Source organism: Panthera onca, chromosome E2, assembly GCF_046562875.1.
Source record: "Panthera onca isolate mPanOnc1 chromosome E2, mPanOnc1 haplotype 2, whole genome shotgun sequence".
Classification (NCBI taxonomy): domain Eukaryota; kingdom Metazoa; phylum Chordata; class Mammalia; order Carnivora; family Felidae; genus Panthera; species Panthera onca.
In genome coordinates, this window is record NC_138353.1 from 23909 (window position 1) to 49332 (window position 25424).

The 25424-nt window shown below is 48.2% G+C and overlaps 1 protein-coding gene across 2 annotated transcripts; it reads right to left on the reverse strand.

Annotated features, from left to right (window-relative positions):
* Positions 1-1961: 1961 nt before the first annotated feature.
* Positions 1962-25008, reverse strand: LOC144614582 (zinc finger and SCAN domain-containing protein 1-like). Of its 2 annotated transcripts, XM_078438609.2 has the most exons (8): positions 24837-25008; positions 21680-21759; positions 18659-18773; positions 13235-17202; positions 11870-12015; positions 3430-3629; positions 2766-2935; positions 1962-2606 (listed from the first exon to the last, which is right to left on the reverse strand). In XM_078438609.2, the coding sequence occupies exons 1-3, from the start codon at positions 25006-25008 to the stop codon at positions 18768-18770; spliced, it is 258 nt and encodes an 85-aa protein (XP_078294735.1). In that variant the 3' UTR covers positions 1962-2606; positions 2766-2935; positions 3430-3629; positions 11870-12015; positions 13235-17202; positions 18659-18767. The 2 variants fall into 2 exon arrangements, with proteins under 2 accessions (XP_078294735.1, XP_078294734.1); XM_078438608.2 differs by lacking the exons at positions 13235-17202; positions 18659-18773.
* Positions 25009-25424: the final 416 nt, after the last annotated feature.

Sequence of the window (25424 nt, forward strand, 5' to 3'; positions counted from 1 at the left end):
CAAAACTTACACAAAAGACACAAGAACAGTAACCATCTGTCTCATGTCAACATCTGGTGAGATTACATGTCAGCTGTGCATTTCATGCTAATGCCTATTCACTCGCTGGTTTGACAGGGTTTGGGGGTTTTCTGCTAACTATTGTTTCTCCTTTAATTTTATTCCTTCCAAAAATGATGATCTGTTATATGTACCAATATTAATATGTTCTTAAACAATACGAGGGTTAGGGCAGTCAAAAACCCATGAATAACTTATGACTTCCCCCAAATCTAACCGCTAATAGCTACTTTTTAGCAGAAGCCTTACTGGTCACATCAACAGTCAATTAGTACGTATTTTGCATGTTGTATGCATCATATGCTGAATTCTTACAATAAAGTAAGTCAGAGAAAGGAAAATGTCATTGAGGAAATCATAAGGAAGAGAAAACATATTTACAGGACTGTATGGTATGATTTTTTTTTAATCCAGACAAAAAAAAACTTTTAAAAAATCAACATCTAAGCAGACCTGCACAGTTCAAAACCCCATTGATTCTATCTGGATAGAGCCTCCAAACTCTCTCTAGATTAAGAATTACTATTTTATGGGTGCCTGGGTGGCTCAGTCAGTTAAGCGTCTAACTCAGGATCTCAGCTCAGGTCATGATCCCAGAGTCATGGGAAAAAGCCCCAAATCGGGCTCTCCACTGAGCATAGAGCCTGCTTGGGATTCTCTCCCTCCCTCTGCCCCTCTTCCCTACGTATGCTCTCTCTCAAAATAAATAATAAACATTAACAAAAATGAATTAACATTTTAAGGGGTATCTCCAGACTTTATATACACTCTTAGCACAATGCTTATATAAAATCACTCCCAAACATGATTATTATTGGGGAAAGAGATGGGACTCTTGGTTGCAAGTGACAGAAATTCAGCTCACAATCGTGGATCACTTACATCTAAAGGTGCTGCAGGTACAGCTAGACCCAGGGGCTGAGAGGCCATTGTTGGGCTTCCTCCTCCCCTCTCTCTGATTGCCTCTGGTTCTGCTTGGGGTTGGTTTCCCTCTCCCGCCACAATGCACAATAACGACAAATACTCTCTCTCACCATACTGAGAGTCTCATGGGAGGACTACAGTTGGGTCTCATGTCCAACCCGTGAACTTATAACCCTGAACAGGATGGGGAGCCATGACCACTCAGACCTGGGCCACCTGCCTGTGCCTGGGAAGGGTGTGTCCATCACCTCACAGAACCTCAGGGCTGGGTGGGAACAACATCTTGGTGGAAGGATGGTGCTGAGCAGGCAGAACCAGCAGAGGTGTCGCTGTGTTAAAGCCACAGGTGAATGTCCAATCACAGTTCATCCTTTGGGGCCATGGTTTGTTGCCATAATAAAGAGACCTGAAATGCAGTGGCTTAATGAAGGTGGACGTCTCTTTACTTCTAACATAACATTGCCAGAGGTGGACAGGCAGACTGTGGGCAGCGTGGCATCTGTGGGAAGGAAGGACATGCTCACAGATTCAGTGGGACAGGAAGTGGCACGCATCAGCTCTGTCACATACCACTGACCAGAACTTAGTCACGGGGCCACTTGCAGCTGCAAGGGAAGCTGGGACGTGCAGTCGCTACCTGAGTGACCGCGAGCCCAGCTACAAGGATACTACATTAAGGAAGGGGAAATAGATAGGAGTGCCAAATTAGGAACTGCCCCCAATGCTCTAGTGTAATTAACACTGTAATAAACGTACTTTTAAACCACTCACCCACTAGAATTCTCAATTGACAATACCCCGTGCTGGCGAGGATGTGAAGCAGCTGGTGGTGGCAAGAAATGGTACAGCTGCTTTGGAAATCGGTTCAGCAGCACCATTCGAGGCAGATAGGCACATGCCCTCTAACCTGCCAGTCTCTCTTCTAAGTGTTTACCCAGCAAAACTGAGGGCAGATGTTCACCAAAAGGCGTGTGCAAGAATGCTCATAGCAGCTTTATTGTAACCTCAAATTAAGAACCATCCAAGCGGACAAAGGAATCCCGGAGTGTTCACATGGTAGAACACCACTCAGCCACAGAAAATGAAGGGTTCACGCCAGGAAACAGATGAATCTCTGAGACATGGTTCTGAGTGTCAAGAGTCCCACACAAAAGTGTGCAGTCTATATGTTCTGTCTATCAAGTCTGGTTAGAGGCCCCTCCACGGAGCATTCCCAGTGGGCAGAGGCAGATGGCAGCCAGCGCTGTGCCCTTGACACTCCGGGGCTTGAGTCCCCCCCCCCACCAACATGCAGGACGTGCTGGCCTCCTTGTCCAGACAGGTGATTGTCCAAACAGGGGCAGGTGGCTTTAGCAGGGGTGGGGGGCATGTATTTTCATTTGTCCCGGTTAATAGGCCAGGTGAGTGCTTCCCTCCAGGGGAAGCTGCCAGATGCTTGCCAGGTGGCCCGACCACTTACACTCACATTGGCACTCAGCTTCCGCTGCTGGGTCCTGCCCAGTGTGCATGCCCATCCGTTTTGGGGCTGAATCCCAAGGAGATGCTCCTGGCATTTCCCAAAGGTATATGGTGACAGAAGATTTCACATTTCTGGTGGAGGAACCACACCAGCCTGGGAGGCCCTGCAGATAGGTGGAGATGAGTCCCCAGACACATGGGCACAGGGTTCTGATCCAGATTAGCCGGAAGTCCCATGTGCGGTCCGATCTCCACTTTGGGGAGCTCCCGGAGAAGCTGTCCTTGCAGCCGGCCCTGCCTGCATCCACCTGGCCTCATCTTACCTGCTGGAGAGGATCTGCAAGGCCATCGATGCCTCAGCAGGGTTCTGTTGGGTGGAGACTGGGCATGAATTCCTTGGATCACTTTTGTTTCCAAGACAAGTGTGAGAAGCAGGATTTAAATGATGGGTTATTGTTGGCTTCATTGCTCACATTTTCATGTTCTTCCTTCTCTAATCCAAACAGAATCGAGATTTGAACTTATTTAGGAGATCTGAACATAGACCCTGCTTGGAATTAGAAGCCATATCTAGAACCACCCCACCCACCTAACAGCACACTCATGGAAGACAAGGGACCTGGAGGGTGTCACATCCAGATGGAAGAGAGGTGGGAAACTGCCCACCGACCCTGAGGATTGTGGAGGCCACCTGCAGGCAGGAGGGGATCTGGCCAGGCAGCTATGTCCTGGGGTGGTCGGGGGTTGGGCTTTGGACAGTCGACCTCTCCCTGGGCTCCCACAGTTCCCCAGGTGGGCTCTGTGGCCCATGGGACTCCTGAGGCTCCCACTGAAGGGGCCGTGCAGCTGTACCTGCTTCTCTTGGGACACCTGCTCACGTAGTGTCCATGTGACAAGCTGGACTGTGAGGGTACCCAGCAGAGAGACCACATGGGGGATAGAGACAGAGACAGAGACTGAGAGAGAGAAACAGAGACAGGGCCTGACCTGTGCACAGCAGGCTGTTCAGAGGCCACATTCCAGCCTCTGCAGCCCAAGGCTTGGCCACAAGCACTGATGGGCCCTGGGCTGGATCACTGAGGAGTATGGTGGCTGCCCCTGCTGACCAGGGATGTTGCGTTGCATCTCAGAGGGCTGCTGGGGCCACTGCAAAGAGAATCATCTCGGGCTGTTGGGGGTCCAGGGCCCTGTTGGAGCAAAGGGAGCAGATCCATTGCCCGGCCCTCCATCCTCAGGACACCCTCCCAACATCTAGAAGCTTCTCTGGGGAGGGCAAGGCTGGTGAGAGAGCCACAGGGATGTATGCTGCCAAGGGCAGCTGAGGTTGAACCACGGAACTAGACTTTGCTGGGGTCACCTACCACTGCATCCAAAACACAGAAATGCCCAGATGGAAGCTACAGCATGTATTGTTTTGCACGATTCTGTGCTTGGTAAGTGGGTCCCTGCTGATTTCCCTGGGCCCCGGCAGGCCTGAGTGGGGTGCCTGGGGCTCCACACATGTAAGACTCAACTTCTGCCTGTTTCAGATTCCACGTGTAAGTGAGACCACGCAGCCTTTTCCTTGTGTGTCTGGCTTATTTCACTCAGCATAACGTCCTCCAGATCTGCCTGTTCTTTTTTACAGCTGAGCAATATTCATTCATATATGCATCACTCACTGGATGGACACTTAACCTGTTTCCATGATGGGCCATTGTGAACAATGCTGCCATGAATGTGGGGGTGAGGAGATCTCTTCCAGACAGCGATTTCCTTTCCTTCGGGTAAATCCCCAGGAGGGGATTTATGGACCATCAGATGGTTCTATTTTTAACTTTTTGAGGACTCTTCATGCTGTTCTCCACAGTGGCTACACCAGTTTGCATTCCCACCAGGAGGGTTCCTTCTTCTTCACATCCTCATCAATACTTGTTATTTTAAAATAATGATGATTTCAACAGTGCCCTCATTGCCTCATTGTCAGTAAAGAGCCAGGATGCTTCCAGGGAGCTGGGCAGTCTTTTGGCCTGGGAGGAAATAGCCAGAATGTCCTGAAATTCATTGAGTGTGGTGAGGCTCTCCTGGCCACCCACTTCCCCCACCCCCACCCCCGAGCTGAACTGCTGGCTTATAGGAATACTTGGCAGGAAGTTAGGGACAGGGGATGGAAGGCAGACAGAAAGAGATGAGAGGCTCAGAAACAGGGAAGATGCTGGAGAGCAGGTGTTGTGTGGGGTAGGGAGGCCAGGCTGGAAACGGGTCCCTGCCACCTGTGCTGCTCTGAGCAGGTGGGTTCAAGAGGTACTGTCACCATCCATCGGGTGGAAGCGATGACTTCCCAGCCACCATGAACCTTTATGGGCAGAGGGGCCATTAGACATGTTGGTGTGTCTCAGGAGGGCTAACCCTAACCTGATCCAGGCCCTGAAACTGCAGATTCTGTGACCGTTTGTAATGATTCATGCCAACAGCCTTTTAGTGTCCATAGGTGTTTCCTCTGTCCGCACTCACAGTAGCAATCCCGTGAGCATCAGGTCTGACGGTCCCAAGAATGTAAAGGGACACGGCTTCTTCCAAGTTTCACCGGCTCTTCCATTTCTCTGCTTGTTTCACAGACACCAGGAAAAGGGAGGACAGGAGCAGAGCAGAGACACTGCTGAGGGCAGAGCAGCACCTGTTTGGAGGTCCCACAGCTGCCCACAGCCGCGTGGAAGAACCATCTTGTCACTCATGCAGACCTTCCCTCCAGGGAGGGCATTACAGGACAACAAATCAGAAGTTCCATTCTTGGGCTTTCTTCTGAGGTAAACCTCCAGCAATGTAGGATCTGAATCCAGAAAGATCCTGAGGGAAATTCTCCTCTTCATGTTCCAAGTTGGATTAGAGCTTCCCTGGCTCCAGTCTTGTCGTGCAGCCTCTCAGGGTGTCAGTGGCTCAGCTGCACCTGCTGTAGGCCTAGACACCCGTTCTTCCTTCCTGGGAGGTGGTGCCCCGGGGTCCTTCCCTGCCAGTGCACCGGGTCTCCCCAGGAGGGCTCGGCCTCATCTCTTCCTTGCAATTTGCAGTGTCCTGTGACAGGGGTAAGGGGGTGTAAGGTCTCCAATCCAGGGTCACCAACAGACCGGGTGGGGGCACTTGATGCCGACAGAATCCAAAGGCAGAGATGTGAGTGGAAATGACACAAGAAAGTAATTCATTTCAGTGATGACACCAGGAAGACAAGAGACCAACATCTCAGAGACTATATCCCAGGAGCTGAAAATGAATCCTGGCTTATGTTAGGAAAATGTAAGACAGAGGCCCCTGGCTGCATGCAGGGGAACTGAAGATGGATGGGTGCGTGCAGGGGGGCAGGTGTGTGCGTGAAGGGGAAAAGTGAGTACGTGCAGGGGGGCCAGTGGATGTGTTCAAGGAGGCAGGGGCAGGTGGGTGCATGCAGGGAGTGGGAGGGAGCATGTGGGGCAACAGATGGGTGGGTTCAGGGAGGCAGAGGTGCATGCAGGGACATGTGGGTGTGGAGAGAGGGGCAGTGAGGTAGGGCTGTGCATGAGAGAGGTAGGTGGGTGCATGTGGGGACCATGTGGGTGTGCACAGGGAGGTGAAAGTGGTTGGGTGCATGTAAGAGGGCAGGTGGGTGCATGCAGGGGGAGTGAAGGTGGGTGAGTGGGTGCAGGGGGGAAGATGGGTACAGGAAGGGGGCATCGGGGTGAATGGATACATGCAGGGGGCACACGGGTGCATGGAGAAGGGCTGGGGGTCAGGTGGGTGCATGTATGTTGGCAGGTTGGTGCAGGCACAGGGGCTGGTGAATGTGTGAAGGGAGGCAGTGGGGCAGGTGGGTGTATGCTGGGTGGTACTGGGCACACAACTGTGCAGGGGGGCAGGGGGGCAAATATCTGTGTGCAGATGTACAGAAAGAGGGGTGGATGTGCTCAGGGGGGCAGGTGGGTGAGTGGGTACATGCAGGTGGAGTGAAGGCAGATGAGTGCGTGCAGTGGGGCAGGGGGCAGGTGGGTGTGTGTAGAGGGGCAGGTGGGTGCATGCAGGGTGCAGGTGGGTACATGCAGGGGGCCAGGTGGATGTATGCATGGGGGTGGATGCATGCAGGTGGGTGGTGTACAGGGGGGCCACGTGGTGTTCGGGGCTCAGTTCTTCCGGTACAAACCCAACTGAACGGTGCCAGCAGGAATAAAGTGCTTCCTGGAAAGAAAAGCCTCAGTGTCATGACTCCCTGTGAGAATCCTGCTACAATAAGGGTGTCGCCCTTTTAGAACAGAAGAACGACTAAATCTCAAGAAACTCTTACCAAAAGAGAAGACACACACTTAAATCCTCATAACAACCATACCCTCATTTACTATGCTTGCCTGACAACAACACTAAACTTGCCTTCCCACCACCCAAAATCTTTTGGTCTTTAGCTGAAGATAGCATTTAGGGTGAGGACTGGGCCACATCGGGGAGTTACTCCGTTTTCCTGGGTATCTGCCATATACAGGACATATGCAAGTTAACTTCTGTTTGTTTTTCTCCTGTTAGTCTATTCAGCAATAAAAGCAAATGAACCATCACCCCATACAAAGACATGGATGAACCTTACCTGTATCCTTCTAAGTGAAGGACTCCTGTCTGAAAAGGCTACATACTATGTGATCCCATTCATAGGGGATTCTGGAAAAGGCAAAACTAGAGATGATAAAAGGATCAAGTGGTAGGGGTTTGAAGTATTCCATGGTATTTGAGTGATTTATACCTGCCACTATGCATTTGTCAAAACCCAAGCATTTTTACATCCAAAAGAGTAAATCATAATCCTCTAAAATAAAGTTATTTAGGATGTGGGAGTGTCACAGGATGGTGTAGGGGCCAAGGGTAGGTCACCCCAAATGTGCCACTTTGGCATATTGATTACATTTTTTTTAATTTTCAAATTTATTCATATTTGAGAGAGAATGAGCAGAGGAGAGGCAGAGAGAAAGGAAGACACAGAATCTGAAGCAGGCTCCAGGCTCTGAACTGTCAGCACAGAGCCCAACATAAGCCTTGAACTCGGGAATGGCGAGAAGTCAGACACTTAACTGATAACCTTGCTGGATAGAGTACTCTTGGTTGCAGGGTAGTGGGGGGGGGGGGGGGACGGGGATTCTTCAGCATCTTGAATACATCATGCCACTTCCTTCTGGCCTGCAAAGTTTCTGCTGAAAAATCAGCTGATAGCCTTATTGATTTCCCTTGCAGATAACTGTTTTCTTTTCTCTTGCTGCCTTTAGAATTCTCTCTTTATCATTTTTTGCCATTTTAATACTATGTGTCTTGATGTGGACCTCCTTGGGTTGATTTTGTTGGAGGCCCTCTGTATGTCTTGGATCTGGATTTCTGTTTCCTTCCCCAGATTCAGGAAGTTTTCAGCTATTATTTCTTCAAATATATTTTCTGCCCTCTTTTATCTCTTCTTCTGGGATCCCTATAATGTGAATGTCATGATGCTTGATGGTGTCACTGAGTTCCCTTAATCCATTTTCATTCTTCATTATTCTTTTTTCTCTCTCCTGTTCAGCTTGATTACTTTCCACTACTCTGCCCTCCAGGTTGCTGATCCATTCTTCTGCTTCCTCTAGTCTACTATTTATTCCCTCTAGTATATTTTTAATTTCAGTTATTGAGCTCTTCATCTCTGATTGGTTCTTTTTTTCTATCTCTTTGTTGAGGGTCTCATTGAGGTCCTCTACTCTCTTCTCCAGTCCAGTATCTTCATGGCCATTACTTTTTTTTTAATGTTTATTTTTGAGAGAGAGAGAGAGAGAGACAGCGTGAGCAGGGGAGGGGCAGTGAGAGAGAGGGAGACACAGAATCCGAAGTAGGCTCCTGGCTCTGAGCTATCACCACAGAGCCCGATGCAGGGCTCAAACCCACGAACTGCAAGATCATGACCTGAGCCAAAGTCGGCCATTCAACCAACTGAGCCACCCAGGCGTCCATCTTTATGAGCATTACTTTAATTTCTCTATTGGGCATATTACTTATCTCCATTTCACCTAGCTCTTCTGCTGGGATTTTGTCCTGTTCTTTTATTTGAGACATATTCCTCTGTCTCCTCATTTTTACTAACTCTCTGTGTCTGTTTCTATGGGTTAGGAAAGTTAGGCATGTGCCCTGCTCTTAAAAGTATTGGCCTTATGAAGAAGAGGTCCTGTGGGGCTCTGCAGTGCAATTATCCCTGTTCACCAGAACCTGGTGCTTCAGGGGTATCTATGTGTTGCATGTGTCCTACTGTTGTGGCTGAGCCACTTTTTCCTTCAGTCTGGTCATCTGCAAGGGCTCCCTTTGCCTGTTGTGGGCAGGGTTTGGTCTCTATGTTGTTAGTGAGCCAGTCTGGAGCTACCTTAGGCTAGACTTGAGTCAGACCAGGCACTTGCTAGAGCTGCAGTAGCACAAAACTGCAGGGCATGCTATCTGTCCTGTTCCCTGAGAAGGGGACATTGCCTACTGTCAGGTCAGATGTCTGCCCCCAGCCCACTGCTGGGGCTGCAATCTGACTAGTCTGTGTGGTTATCTTCCCCTCTCCCCAGTTCAGAAGTCACTTTGGAGTGGTGGTGGGTCCTGTCGGGGCCATTTGCACACTGCCAGGCTTGTGGCACTGCTTTGAATGGACTCCTGATGAGGGCAGGTCCACAGTAGAACATGGGGGTGGGGTGCACAGTGTTAGCAAGGTCTATGCCTGTCTTCTGGAGACACTTTTGAAAATTCCTGCCATCAGGCTGGAGGGGACAGGTCTGCATGGAGGTGGGGTGCACAGTGCCAGCAAAGTCCGCACAGTGCTGCTGCGGGAGGGGACCTGCAGCTATCCGAGAAAACTGCCTAGGCTGAGATAGAGGGGGTGGATCCACAGAAGAGCATAGGGGATAGGGCACACTGGTGACAAGCTAGGTGGAGAGGGTTCATGCTCTGCTGGTTCCCTCAGGTGTCCATGTATCTAGGCTGGGGGGCAGGGGAAGGAAATGGTGCTTGACAGTTCTTTTGTTGTTGAAGTCTCCCAAAGATCTCGGCCCCTCCAGCATATCTCTGTGATTGGTAAGCAAACCTCCCTCCCTAATAAACTAGGCATTTTTCAAACTGCTGTTTCTATGCTGTATCTCAGTGGAACTGTTTGTTGTGCTCTCTCTTTAAGGGCAAGTACTCAGTTTCCTCTCACCCTCCACCTTTCCTAGAGCCAAAACCACTGTTTTTTAAAGTCCCAGATGTTAAGCCCAACTGATTGTAAGAACTCACGAAATTAGGACCCTCTGGTTTTCAAAGCCAAACGTTATGGGAATTCAACTCTCCTGTGTGGGTTCCCAAGCCTAGGGTGACTATTGTGAGGGTCAGTTTCTCTCCCTTCTCTGTGCCTGCCCACAGTGTCTCTTCCTCCTGCAGACAGTCTCACAGGTCAGTTTGGCTCCCAACCACATCTCCACCCCTCTTACCCTCTTCAGTGTGGCCTCTTCTCTACACTTAGCTGTGGAGAGCCTGTTCTGCCAGTATTTGGGTCATTTTCTGGGTTATTTACACTGATGTGGGTGTTAGCTGTTGCATCCATGGGATGAGGTGAGCTTAGAATCCTCCTACTCCACCATCTTCCCCAGAAGTTGAGCTATTGTCATTTTTATAAAGGACTTTTAAAAGTGTACCTACAGGAGCATCGGGGTGGCTCAGTCGGTTAAGCATCCAACTCTTGATTTCAGCTTCGGTCATGATTTCACAGTTCGTGACATCGAGCCCTGCTTCAGGCTCTGGTCTGACAGTGTGGTACCTGCTTGGGATTCTCTCTCTCCATCCTTCTCTGCCCCTCCCCCTGCTCTCACTCTCTCTCTAAATAATAAACTTTAAACAAAAATAAAAACAAAATTGTACATATAAGTAATTTGTGGTCTGCCACTTTAATTTTTTTAATATTTATTTGAGAGAGAGAGAGAGAGAGAGAGAGCGAGCATGAGCAGGGGAGGGGCAGGGAGAGAGGGAGACACAGAATCCAAAGCAGGCTCCAGGCTCTGAGCTGTCAGCACAGAGCCCAATGCGGGGCATGAATCCACAGACCACGAGATCATGAGCCAAAGTCGGATGCTTTACCAACTGAGCCACCCAAGCGTCCCTGTGGTCTGTAGTCTGTTACTTTAACCTAACATAAAAGTGGGCATCTAATTAGGCCACATTATTTTCAACATTTCTATGAAATATAATGTTACAACCATTGGACATTTGGGTTATTTCTGGGTTTTCTCTGTGAAATGAAGTACTTTAAAGCAACATCTGTGCATCCAGTCTGCTTTTGTTTGTACTTTATCAGTGATATAACCTTTGGCAATTACATCAATATCATCATCTATAGGAGGGAGATAATGGTGTGACCTACCTCTGAAGGTAGTGGTGTGAATTAATTACACATTATGTGCTAGAAAATGTGTCTAGCCCATAGAAAGCATTTAACTAATATAAACTATTCTAAGTGTGGATTTTAATAACATAATAATGAACATCAGCAGGCATTAAGTTCTGATTTATTACCCCAATCTCATGATTGCCATATTAATTCCCAGCACAGTACTCAAGAGACTTTTTAATGGTTTGTATCTCCCAGATTGGAGGCTTCACAAAGAGGACACTTAGGGTAAGAACTCATCCTTACTCAGCAAGAACTATCTCCCAGATATCTAGGTGAATGAGGCCTGAGAGTGTCAGGGTGAGGGGGGGCGGGGGGGGGCGGTGCAGAAGGCAAACAAGGACAGAGATCTGGGTCAAGTGACAAATACCTCTTGGATATTAGTGACAGACAGAAAGGCTACCAGCATACAGAGTCACTCCTGTGTAGATAAGACTACCATACCTACAGGAAAGAGATTTCTGACATGGGATGCCCAGCCAGCTCAGGGAAGAAATTTTGGGAATACAGTAAATGTGGCAACAAATGAAGTGCCTGCTCAGCCCCCACCCACCCACCCCCCCCTTTTTTTTTTTTTTTTTGGACACTGCAGAACTCAAAATGGAAAGAAACCATGTATATGCAGTAAACATGGAAAAGCCTTTAGCCAGGGAACCATTCTCCTTTTGAAACATGACATAATTCATGCTCAAAAAGATCCTAATAAATGTGGGAAAGTCCCTCATCAGAAAACATTCTTTATTCAAGAACATAGTTGGTACCAGAAGGAAGTTTTTCTAATGCAATGAATGTGGGAAATTTCTCTCTTCACGTCTTCTCCTGTACCCATTTTCAACTCACTGCCTCACTCACCCTCTTGCAGGAAGCCTTCTGTGGTAGATGCCTTTCCATGCCTCCAGAATACCTGCACTCCCTAAAACATTGATGTTTCCCTGCATTCCTCTAGGCAAGGATGCCTGCTGATTCATGGCATGGTCCAAGAGCCCAACATGAGCACCTGAAAGAAGGGTTGGGCAGGCACCTACTCACTTGCCTCCAGATCTGGCTGAAGATGGAGATCCTCACTTTGATGGACTTTATGGGAACTTCCTCTATCTTCAGGCCCTCCTCTGAGGCCCACACTACCTTCCTATAGGCTCACAAGTTCCACAGAGTTCTCTCTTCTGGCTGGATATCTGAAGGAAAGAAGAAAGGAGACTGGGGGAGTGGGAGCTCATAGCAAAAGCCAAGTCCAGGGATCCCTGGAGCCAAGATCTGCTCACCCTTTCCATGAGCCACCTGCCCTATTCATTGTACCTCTAGCCATGAGTCTCCTCCCGGGAAAGCCATGCTCCATCTCTAGCTGGATGCCACATTCCAGGGACAGGATCCTCCTCACTGAAGCTAGGAGTTGAGCCTCTCCTCCCTGTCCCAACACCATATTCATCCCTTGCCTGGTCCTATTACCCATGTATCTCCTCCCAGATACTGGCTATGGCCACTCTCCTCCTGTCCCTACTAGCTCTAACCCACAGATATGTCCTGATGAAGCAAACTCTAGACAGAACCTAATATACACAGTCAAATAAAAACAGTTCTTTATTGAACACATTTACGCTGAAGTCAACCAACCCCTGACCACAGATAAAGCCCATTTGGTGATCAGTACAACAATGCAAACAAAGTGAGGCAGAGGCTCAGGTTCCAGGTTCCTCATGTCAGAAGTTTCTGATTCACAGAGAGGAGGGCTGCAGAGAACTTCATCAGCATCTGGTCATTAATTACAGCAGAAACTGAGATGACACTTGGAGGAACAGAGGAAACTGGGAGGCTCTGCAGGGACATTTGTTGATCCCACACTTGACTTTTACATACACACTGCCTGTGTCCCTGCCTGCCAGTGACAGACAGGACCCTTGAGAGTTCCCTCAGGGACCATTCCTCAGGTGAGACCTCCTTGATGGAAACCGAAGCCTCTGAAAACATCGTGAACTGTCTCCTCATGAAAAACTGCCCAATCGTTCCTAGTTTGTTGCCTAATCAATAAAACTGCCCATCTTTGATGGAAAGGATCACACACAGGATGTTTCTGAGCTCAGCCTTCCCTGTCTAAATCCAGGATGGAAATTCTGCCAGTGTCGCCAATACCAGGACCAGAAAGTGCTTTGACAGAGTCCAACTTCACTTTCTTAAATGGGAGTCTTGAGGGAAGCAACAAGGCTCTCCTGGACGCCTGAGTCTCCACATTCTCAAAACCCAGAGTCTTTGCCACAGACACGTACACATGTGTCATGCAGGATTCACGTACATGGGCTTCCCCACAGCCCAGAGGGCATACACCACTCTTGGCACCTCCAGCAAGGAGACAGTGAGGCCACCGTGTTCATTCTCAGACCTCTGAGTATCTATTCTTACACTCTGCAGCAGCTCCTCCAGATCCTCTTCTGTCTCCAGCCTGCCGAGTGCTCCACTGGACAGTGAGGACACTGATAGATCTACTTTGATGTCACAAACAAACATCACCTCATAAGGTGAGCCCCAGATGCTCCAGTTAAACAATCTGTTCTTTGGGCCACCTGATGGCTTAGTCAGTGGAACATGCGACTCTTGATCTCAGGGTTGTGGGTTCGAGCCACACATTGGGTATACACATTACTTAAAATAAAATCTTTAAAAATGAAAAATAAAACAAAACAACAAAAAACATTCTGTTCTTCATCACTTGGACAAAGTGCAGCCCCAGGATCCAAGTGCTGGTCCCCTCTGTGTGAACCAGGCACAAGCATGCTCTCCATGTGTTGGTGGCCCTTCTCTAGGCTGCCTGGGCTCTGGCTCAGATAGTGCTTTCTGGTCATGATTGTTAAGCCACTCCGTGTGCCTTTAAATACACCATTCACCTCATTTGCAAAGTATCTTCCATTCCCAGACTGGAGAACAGCAGGGGCCCCATAGATGCAGAAGATGTCTGGCAGACATCTGGCCACGTCCGCACCACTACTGCTGGTCAGAGGCCTCAACTGGACAAATTTGGTTGTGTGTCCCTGGTAGACCATGATGAATTTGAATTGTCCGTTGGCCTGCGACTGCATGTCAATAAGGTCCACCTGGCACTGGCTCCTGGTCTCCACAAACATCAGTCTTCAACATACCTTTCTTCAGAGGATGCAACTCCTGCTGACAGGATTTGCATATAGCTTCAAGTATAGGAGTATGGCTTCCCGTGTCACATTCTTATATCTCTTTAGCTCTGCCAGCATCCTAGGCTTCCCTCCGTGCCCAATGCTAACATGGGCCTCATGTGCTACATGTTCTTGTTTTTAATACAGTAGCAATACATGTGCATACATGTTCTTGTTTTTAATACAGTAGCAAAAGCTCATGTTGCCTCTGACAGGGGGATAACTGGCATTTCCTTGTTCCCAATACAGATAACAAATCACTTCAGGCAGTGGAGCAAGAGGGTAGACTTCCTCTTTTGTAGTTTGGTATGTTTCACTTGTTCAATGATCTCACTGTACTTGTCACTTGTGAAATACATGGAATTGTCTTCTCTCTTTTTAGACAGCAAAAGGTCAAAACAATGATAAAACTGTTTGGCATCACACCCAAGATCCTCCCTGGATGCAGTTGGGAGCTGTGATAACAGTGGGGAGCAATACCAGGTGGAAAGTAATGCAGGCACAGTTTACCAAAAACGCTAAGCCAGGTCTCCCTGCCGGGGCAGTTGGGCACTCACTGACCAGCAGGCTTGGACTCCTAAATGGAAATGGGCCACATGCCCCACACCCCATGGCAAACTAACAGCAAGTGACTCTTCCCTTATCTGATTAACATATCCAAAAATGGTGTTTAAAATCAATCTTTCATCTGACTCTGATTTTTGTTGTTGTTGTTGTTGTTGTTGTTGTTGTTGTTGTTGTTGTTATTGTTGTTGTTGTTGTTCATCTGACTCTGATTCTACATTGAGTGGTGCAGACACCCAAATGGGAGTAGCTGACCGGCAACCCTGGGATCTCAAGATACACCCACAGTAGCCACTCCCAGGAGAAGCCAGAGCTCTGGGTGTCCAAGATGGCCCAAGTTTTGGGATAGAAGAATTTCCTGCTCAGGTGTGATAGGTCCAGCCAGCAGGTAGTACTCATTTCATGTATGTAATATGAGCTGGAGTCTGGACATATGCCCGCCAGGTGTGCACAGGTGTGTACAGAAGGCAGATGGTAGATGTGTGGGCATCTAGGCTTGACAGCAAAACCTTCAGGCCAAATTTAAACAATAACCAGTCCTCTAGAGCAGCCCTCCATCTCCCTACTCCTGTGGAAAGAAGGTAGTCTTGAGTAAAGACCTTCTGCAGCAGGAACCCATAGCTGGAGACAGACCACTCACCTGAGGGCCTGTATGTCCAGCAATAAGGCCAACCCACTCCCCAAAATCTGCATCCTTACCCAAACAGGTCACATCCCCAAAGGTCACCGTCTGCAGAGCAATGGGTGGCCCCCAGCATTCCCTTGTGGGATCCACGGCCTTTTCTCCAAATGCCACCACTGTCTGGAATGAGCCGTGTCCACAGGGAGAAGAAAGTCAAAAGGGCATGGCAGGTATCAAATGGAAACCGGTAAAGAGAGGAGTGCAAGGCAGAGAGACCAGGGGAGGAGACAAGAAGAAAGGAAGAATTAGCATCCAGTTCTGGCCAAGGGACACCTGCAGCCATGAGGATGCCCCTTGCTGGGGGCTTGGAGATCTGGTGAGTATTCTACCTCTCTAGCTCACCCACCAGTCTCTCCTCTCTCTCCCCAACCAATCAGATGGGGCACAGCATCATTTCAGAGAACAGGACAGGGTGACAATTAGCATCCAATTGCTAATCAGTTCCTCGTTGGACAGGTCTGCCCCAGGGCTCTAAAGCAACTCAACCACATCTGCCTCTGCCACCTCTCTGAAACCTGCAACATGTGTCAGTGCCAGGACGTCCTGCCGGATCTGTAGCAGAGTTTCCACATGCAGCCTTCTGGCCTCCCGCTTGACGCACTGAGGCCACAGCTTTCTCCACCCCCTACTCAGCGTCGCTGGTGGGACCTCCTCCCAGAAGTCAGAGATGTTGTAGACAGCATCAAGGATGCTGTATACTCGCCAGAAGTCAAAGACCACAGACTGCTGGTCCCTGCCTCCCACCCTCAACGCCAACAGGCAGAAGACCCTCCATAAGCAGCAGGCCTTGAAGGTGGCAACAATGCCCTGGTTCTTGGGCTGGATGAGGACCGTCGTGTTCTTGGGCAAGTACTCCACACACACATGGTCGGAGAGGTTGTCCAGGTTCCCAGGGTGGCCAGGGACACTGTCCAAGACAAGCAGTGATGGGCACAGAACCTCTCCACAACTGGGCAGAAGAAGTGCACACACCACTCCTGGAAGATGCTCATGGTCACCCAGGCCTTCTTGTGTGAACACCACACCACAGGCAGGTTGGGCTTGGAGAAGCCCTTGAGGGTGTGAGAGTTCTCTGAGGGATACACCAGCAGCAACTTCAATGAGATCGCCAGCCGCACTGCCACTGAGTAGCAGCGTCAGGATATCTCAGGCAGCTTTGCACCCAGGGGCTGATTTCTCCTCCAGGGAAAGGAACGTCCTGTCAGGCAGTCGCTTCCAGAAAAGCCCAGTCTCATCCACGTTGAACACCTACCATGGTGTGTAGCCACCCTCCTGGATCACTCTCTGAAGCAGGGCAGGGTATCTGCACACAGATGCAGCAGTTGTGCCCATGGCCTCGCAGCCCCCAGCCTCACCACCCACCCCAAGGCATGCAGGCTTTGGCATGCCTTAAAACACGCGAACCACCCACAACTGCCCCGAAGGTCTCCAATTGGGCACCCACGCCCTGCTCCCACTTGAGGTCCTCGAACAGGCTGCAAGCCTTCTCCTGGATGAAGCATGATGTTGATGGGCACATTGAGCTCATTCTGGTCATTGATCCACATGCTTAGCTTCCACTCCATATTCTCCATCAGCAGGCTGCAGCTGTGCGTCAATTTGGTGGCCGCCTGCAGTGTGGCCACCTGGGAACTGGCTCGGATCTTCTCCTTGTTGTCACGAATGGTAGCCATGGTGGAGGTGGAGAGCCCCAGCACATTCCTGATTCTGCTGAGCTTCTCTCTGGCTTCAAAGAGCCACAACACCTCAAGCTTATCCTGCAGGTTGATAGCCTTGTGGTCCCACTTGGTGCATGAGCACTGGCTTGTGCTGGGTGGTCTCTTCAAAGAGATCTTCAGCCCAGAAATGGTAGAGGAGGCTCTGTCTGCATCACTCTCTCCAGACACAGCTAAAGAATAAGTGTGTTCCCACCCTGTGACTGCTGATTTCAGTGCCACTGCCACCCTGGCCCTGACCCTCTGTAAAATGGGAAGAAAATTTTACTCGTGGAAAGTGCAGACAAGTTTGGATAAAACCTGCTAAAGACCATTGATAAATCTCTTTCATTTGGCCACAGAGCAATGGATGAACTCTGGTCCCATAGACTAAATTAACTTACCCTCAGTAATGGAGCAAGCTTCTGAAAACCCATTACCACTTTACAACAATGCCTCCCAATGGGCACACTGTTCCAAATCACCCACTTCAACCCACCTCCTGAAGGATCCAGTGTGATACAATACATAACACACTGATGTCAGACCAAACACAGAAATCAGAAAGTAATGGGGGAGTGGTGGGGGGCACTCAGCACATTGTAGCAGGGTACAAAAATTTACAACAACTGTACATAAAACTGAACTCTGAGCTTCCAGGCATCCAAGGAGGAAAACAAAAAGCTGTCCTGCTAGAATAAACACATTTCATGGCTCTGAGCTTGCAGAGACCGTGAACAACGTAATTAAGGATATCAAAATGCATGGTTTTTGTTCTGTTGTTGTTTTGCTTTGCTAGAGGGAATAGCTAATCTTTGAACAACAACCAAGGGTTGGGGCACCAACCCCCCTCCAAGCAGTTGAAAATCCACTTATAACTTCTGACTCCCCAAAAACGTGATCACTAATTAACTACTGTTGACTGGAAGTTTTACCAACAGCATAAGCAGTCAATTAACACGTATTTTGTATATGTATTAGACACTGTATTCTTACAATAAAGCTAGAAAAAAATGTTATTAAAAACACAGGGGCGCCTGGGTGGCTCAGTCAGTTGAGCACCGACTTCGGCTCAGGTCACGATCTCGCGGTCTGTGAGTTCGAGCCCCGCATCGGGCCCCTGTGCTGACAGCTCAGAGCCCAGAGCCTGTTTCAGATTCTGTGTCTCCCTCTCTCTGACCCTCCCCCGTTCATGCTCTGTCTCTCTCTGTCTCAAAAATAAATAAACGTTAAAAAAAAAATTCAAAAAAAAAAAACACAAAGAAAATACATTTACTGAAGTATACTCTATTTATAAAATAAAACCCACGTATAAGTGGACTCAGGCAGTTCAAGCCCATTCTATTTAAGGGTCAACTATACATGGGCATGGTAAAATGACCCAGACAGGCTACTGTGGAATCAGGCAAGGGGCCTAGAGGCAGTAGGGAAACTCATTTCCCTAGTAGCCTTCCACAACAAGGCCGACCAGTTTCTTTCAGGAACAGCATCTCTCACAGTTGAGCTTTGCACTACTGACTTGTGACTGGAGTTTCACAGTGAAGCATCCTGGCTATGCCCAAGAGCAACCAGCATGTCAGTGACTCACAGAAAGTCTCTTGAGCCCAGCTTGGGTACATGTGGACAGGGCAACTGTAGGAGTTCTCAGGTTTTGCAGTCTCTCAGGAAGCTCCAGGAATGACAGTCAGGGGTGGGGAGGGCCAGGGTGTGGCCCACTCACCTGGCAGGAGACCCTGGGCATGCTCCTTGGCTGATCTGCTCTCCTTCCCATGTGGGCTCAGTCCATGTCTGTGAGCAACACCCTCTCTCCTCCTGGAGAAGCCCCTGGGTTACTGCTAGGACCACAAACACACAAGTACCCTGTGACACAGAAGCAAGCTTTGGTCCCTATCTCATGGGGCAGAGCCATCCCTTGGGAGACTGTACAATGCCCAAGGACCAAAAGGTCCCTCCACTTCAAGGCAAGCCCGACCAAGGAATGGAAGGCCAGCTATTTGTCACAAAACACCTCAGCTTCCTTTCCTGCCCAAAAGAGACAACCATGCAGGGCTACCATGAGGACTGAAGGTGAAACAGCCCTCCACAGTGCTCAGCACCAAAGCAGGGGATCCACGGACATCCATGTGCTGAAAAGCCATAAGGGCAGAGGAGGCAAAGAGGAGTGGCAGCTAGGACAGGTGTGTGTGTCCTGGGGTGGACAAGATAAATGACTCCTAAAAAGCCACTAAAAGGGAAGGGTCAAGCTGCTTCTGACACTGGAAGGGTCCCCAACGGGAGATGGAGTGAAAAAGCAGGTGCAGAGCATTAATGGGGCTTTCTTTAGAAGTGTCTATATACCTACACACACACACACACACACACACACACACACACACACACACACACACACACGTGTGTGTGTATGCTGCATATGTGTATTTAAAACAAGGGAGGAATTGGGGTGCCTGGGTGGCTCAGTCGGTTAAGCGTCCGACTTCGGCTCAGGTCACGATCTCGCAGTCCGTGAGTTCGAGCCCCGCATCGGGCTCTGGGCTGATGGCTCAGAGCCTGGAGCCTGTTTCAGATTCTGTGTCTCCCTCTCTCTCTGCCCCTCCCCCGTTCATGCTGTGTCTCTCTCTGTCTCAAAAATAAATAAACGTTAAAAAAAAAATTTTTTAAACAAGGGAGGAAGGACACACAAAGGTTAACAGTGGCCATCTCCAAAGAGGCAGATCAGGTGTGAGGCTTGACCTTTATATATTTTGTTAAGATTTGAATTACTTTATAATGCATATATGTTACATTGTTAGATTTAAAACATAATGGGAGGATAAACTGGTAACAATCAGCGTATTGCCTTCTATCTCTTTGCAACAAAAACTATGACTAAATTAATAAGAGAAAACTCACTTTGGGGAAGTCAGGCAAAGACAAGTGGTGGACAGAGAAATGGAGAGGAGAAGCCTGCTAGGGTGGGGACCCAAGAGAAGCAAAGCCAAGATCAAAGCCAACCTAGGAGGCACAGCCAAGGCACCCCAGACACAGGAGAAGAATCTCAACCCCCATTACAGGGCGATGCAGTCAGTCCTGCCCAAAGATATGTCCTCTGGACCTACCGAATGCTGTTTTAAACCGGAAACTGGTGGGGCACATGGCTGGCTCAGTGGGAGGAGCATGCAACTCTTGATCTCAGGGTAGTGAGTTCGAGCCCCATGTGGGGGGTAGAGATAACTTGAAAATAAAATATTCAAACAAAAAATTTTTAATAAAAAATAAATTATGTGGGGCACCTGGGTGGCTCAGTCGGTTAAGCGGCCGACTTCGGCTCAGGTCATGATCTCGCAGTCTGTGAGTTCAAGTCCTGCGTCGGGCTCTGTGCTGACAGCTCAGAGCCTGGAGCCTGTTTCAGATTCTGTGTCTCCCTCTCTCTCTGACCCTCCCCTGTTCATGCTCTATCTCTCCCTGTCTCAAAAATAAATAAAATGCTTTGAAAAAAATTTTTTTAATAAAAAAATAAAAATAAATAAATAAATTATGTGGGAATGCAAGCTGGTGCGGCCACTCTGGAAAACAGTATGGAAGTTCCTCAAAAAACTAAAAATAGAACTACCCTACGACCCAGCAATTGCACTACTAGGCATTTATCCACGGGATACAGGTGTGCTGTTTCGAAGGGACACATGCACCCCCATGTTTATAGCAGCACTATCAATAATAGCCAAAGTATGGAAAGAGTCCAAATGTCCATCGATGGATGAATGGATAAAGAAGATGTGGTGTACATGTATATATATATATATATGTATATATATTATATATGTATATATGTGCACATATGTATATATGTATATATATGTATATATATGTATTATATATGTATATATATGTATATATGTGTGTATATATGTATATATATGTGTGTATATATATATATATATATATATATATATATATACACACACAATGAAGTATTACTCAGCAATCAAAAAGAATGAAATCTTGCCATTTGCAACTACGTGGATGGAACTGGAGGGTATTATGCTAAGTGAAATTAGTCAGAGAAAGACAAAAATCACATGACTTCACTCATATGAGGACTTTAAGAGGCAAAACAGATGAACATAAGGGCAGGGAAACAAAATAATATAAAAACAGGGAGGGGGACAAAACAGAAGAGATTCATAAATATGGAGAACAAACTGAGGGTTACAGGAGGGATTCTGGGAGGGAGGATGGGCTAAATGGGTAAGGGGCACTAAGGAATCCACTCCTGAAATCATTGTTGCACTATATGCTAACTCATTTGGATGTAAATTTTAAAAAATAAAAAAATAAAATAAAATAAATAAAAAATAAATTATGAACTGGTGCCAACAATAAAAACCTAGATTCGGGCTTTCCTGATGGCAATGTTTAGCCATACCCAAAAGCAGCAGAGACCAGGCAACCTCATCTGGTCCCAGACTTACTCCTGTGTCTTTGGGTTTGGGCACTGGGGACCTGAGACTTCAAGACAAGCACCTACTCCACTATTCAGACAGTATAAGCCTGGGGAGACTCCACACTCACAACCAGAAGCTGAAGGAGGCTGCAGGGCAGGCTCCAGGGCCAAGCCTGGGGGTGAGGGGAGGTGGGGGGAGGCTGAGCACAGCTGCTGAAGTGACCCTCCATGGTCTGGGGTAAGGGAAGGTTGTGGGGGTGGGGAGTGGTCAGCAAGATGTGGCATCTTTGACTTTGAAAGACTCACAGCTTCACAGCTCACCTGAGCTCCATCTGTGAAGAGTTTGGCTGACTCTGCCAGGTCTCCAGACCACTGGTCCTCGGGATGAGACTGGGCCAGCACTGAGGGGAGAGGAAAGTGTTAGTGCCCTCAGCCCCACCCTAAGGACACAGAGGTCAGGCACCCAGGCAGTTAACATGTACCCAGATGCTGGCCCGGGACTCTGAGCTGAATGAGAACAAGGACTGCCATCCAAATCACACAGAACACCCTGCCCTGGCCAACATGCACCTCCTCCTTTGGTCCACATACACATACATACCTTAAGAGTACATCCAAGGCCCCTGAAACCCAAATCACTGAAACACCAAGGAAACAGTCATGAGAGCCTTCCTTTGGCTGCAGCCAGATGTTCAGGAAAGGGTTGACTCAGCAGGCCTGGGTTGTCCAAACCTTGCACATTCCAAAAGTTTGGCCCTTGACCTGCTCCTGAAAGGTAACCTCTTAAGCCCTTGGAATATTCTGCCTCTTAAAGGTATCTCTGTTTACCTAAGGACTTAGGCCAAACCAGATAGTTCATGCTAACAATGTGACTTACAGTGGTGACCCTGGTCCACATTGTACCAACCTGACCTCTGGGAGGAGTTGAGACTGAGTAACTATGGTTAGTATACTCCATACCTATGTAACTGACCCTCAATAAAAACCCTGGATGCCACAACTCGGGTAAGCATCCCTGGCTGCTACACTGTCACATATCATTGCTGTGAGAATTAAGCATTGTCCACATGACTACCCTGGGAAAGGTCATGTGGAAACTTATGCCCACTATCTCCCAGACTATGCACCTTTTTCCATTGCTGAGTTTAATATGTATCTTTTCGCTATAATAAACTATAATCACGAGTATAACAGCCTTGTTGAATTCTGAGACTCCTTCCAGCATATCATTAAGACTAAAAGTGGTCTTGGGGACCCAATCACATACCTTGACATTGACAGCCAAGGAAATAGTTTGAGACATTTGGCTTCTGGAATCCCTGACAGCATCACAACAATCATCTCCAAGGCCACCCAGAGAAAGCAAGGGCCAGCCCCTCTACCCTCTCTCACGTGGGGGCATTGGAGGGGCCAGCAATAGGCCGAGACCAGGTAAGGGCATGGAGCAAAGGCAGGAGTCTTCATGTAAATGTGAACTATGGCAAACTTGAAACTGTGTTATTTCAAGGATGAATGGATGTAACCATGCACATCCCACAAGATCCACATGAGTACCAGGCCTGAGTCCATTTAGTGACCTACTAGTAGGCTGCTATTCCAACATCCACAATGTTATAATGCAAAATCTTTCTTCTTTTTAAGTTTTTTTTTAGTAATCTCTACACCCAGTGTGGGGCTCAAACTCATGACCCCAAGATCAAGAGTCACATGCTCTTCTGACTGAGCCAGCCAGGTGCCCTGCAAAATCTCTTTTTATAGTGTGTATCACCTAAGCATCTATTCAGTGAGAAGCTTGGAACTGGAACTAAGAGACCTCTAACGAGGAGGCAAACAGTCAGGAGACAGCCCGCCTCAAAACACCAGCAACAGGCTTAGAAAAGAGCACAGTACCACAAGCAAACACCCCACAAAAACTACAGACACATTCATCCAAAATGTCTCGCCTGCACCTCACATTCATGCCTAGGTGAAAACCTGCATTATCAAGGTTTTCCTTAACAGTAAGTAAATCCAGTTTGCAGCCTTTCCAGCATGTACAGAACTAGCTTCATCATGTCCCCTTCAAAGAGGCCAGCACCACCCAGCACTGGCCCTCTTTTCAGTTTCTAGTTGTCTCAATTCCAATCTCTTCCCTTTGTGCCTACATCTGTAGGAGGGTACTATTCCCTGCAGTCCCTACAGCCATGACACCTTTTTTCTATACTTTTCTCTTCCTTCAATACCTGTTAAATTATTTGCATTAAAATCCTCTCTGTTAAAACGAGTGGTATGTTAGCATTCCTCAAAAGGTCAAACAGCCTCACCAGTCATTCCACCCCCAGGTATATAACCAAGAGCAATGAAAACATTTGTCCACATAAAAACACATACACATACATTCACAGCATCATTATACATAATAGCCAAAAGGCACAAACATCCCAAATGTCCATTAATAGATAAATGAATAAACAAAATGTGATATACTCATAGTAGATATTATTTAACCATAAAAATGAGATAATTACATGCCACAACATAAATGTACACTGAAAACATTACACTCAATGAATGAGGCAAGTCATAAAAAGCTACATATCATATGATTCCCTTTAATGAAATGTCCAGAATAAGCAAATCCATAGAGACACAAATATTAGTGTTTGCCAAGGCATTAGGAGTAAAATGGGGAGTGACTCCTCATGGGCACAGTTTCTCTGAGATGTTTAAATTACGGTATGAGGCAATGGTAATGGTTATATAATCTTGCAAATATACCAAACCCAGGGACTGTATACTTTTTTTGTATGCAAATTATAACTTAGTAAACCTGTTTTTGTTTTTCATCACTAGGTTTTCTACCTCTTGATATGGAGGACCAAGAAGACAAAAGACACTGCACAGGTATCTGTGAGCAAATGAGTGAACAAATGCCAGGATGAATGATGGCATCCTATCCAACCATCTCTCCAGCCGGTTTCATGATTATCCCCTCCCCACAGGCATACAGACACATGTTGCCCAAAGTGAAGATGTCACATGGCATGAACTGCAAAGCCATCCCTGGCGAGGCCAATCTCTGTTCACCTCCTCGTGCCCCACTCCCTCCAGAGAAAACAGGATACCCTAATTATGACTGGTGGTCTCACTATCCAACTCTCTAAACAGACCAAGTTCCAATAGGGCAGAAACCTTGCTTGTTTCCTTCCTTGATTGACTTAGATGCCTGGAACATGGCATGCATCCAGTGACATTTTGAGTAAGGAAAGAAGGAAGAGAAAGGAGGCCTGGTGCACCCTGAGAGGGTGAAATGTCATGCCAATGTCAAGCTCATATCTCTGGGAGGCTCACAGGCTACAAAATGCTCCAAACATGTTGCAGCTTTTGAGTCTTCTTCCCAGTGATAAGAACACTGGGTCAGGGTGGTAGGTTGTGTCCCCTTCTGCACTCCCCCAGCCCCTGGGCCTCCCAAGCAGGCCCCTGGGCCCCTGTGGCTCACCAGTTTCCTGCATCATCTGAGCAAGGCTCTCCACCAGCACCACAGCCTCCTCAGCACTCTCAGGGCACTGGGACTCCACCCAAACCTGGGTGTCAGGTGGCAACACACCCAAGAACTGCTCCAGCACTAACAGCTCCATCATTTGCTCCTTGGAGTGTGACTCAGGCCTCATTCACCAGCAGCAAAGATCTCATAGCCTGGCCAGGGCCTCTCAGGGCCCTGCTGCCTCTTCATAGCAGAAGCTGCAGAAGCACTGTCAGGGGTCCCTACAAAGCCTGGACAGCAGAGTGGAGGGCTGAGTGTTAGAGAGAGGTTCAGGATCCCATGAGGTGGCCTCATCATCCTCCCTCTTGATGACCACAAGCTCTTTTGACTGAGGGGTGCTGGGCCTACTGCCATGGCAAGACCTTGGGAAGCTGGTGTCACCTGCACTCACTCAGGCCACACACTGTCTTCCTGGGACAAATGCCCACCCAATCAGGGCCACAGACCATGCACGCCCTTCCAGCCACCCATACCCTCGAGGTCACTTCCTCTTGCAGAAACTGTCCCTAAGTCTGGCTAGCTGGCAACCTGGTAGGGGATATC

What these genes read in the sequence shown, in the direction of transcription:
- LOC144614582 (XM_078438608.2), bottom strand. Translation starts at nt 25,008, where the DNA reads ATGAGGCCTGAGTCACACTCCAAGGAGCAAATGATGGAGCTGTTAGTG. An exon ending in TCAGATGATGCAGGAAACTG is followed by an intron (nt 21,760 to 24,836) that starts GTGAGCCACAGG and finishes CTCTCCCCTCAG; the next exon opens with TGCTGGCCCAGTCTCATCCC. An exon ending in TCTTCACAGATGGAGCTCAG is followed by an intron (nt 12,016 to 21,679) that starts GTGAGCTGTGAA and finishes TCTTTCCTTCAG; the next exon opens with ATATCCAGCCAGAAGAGAGA.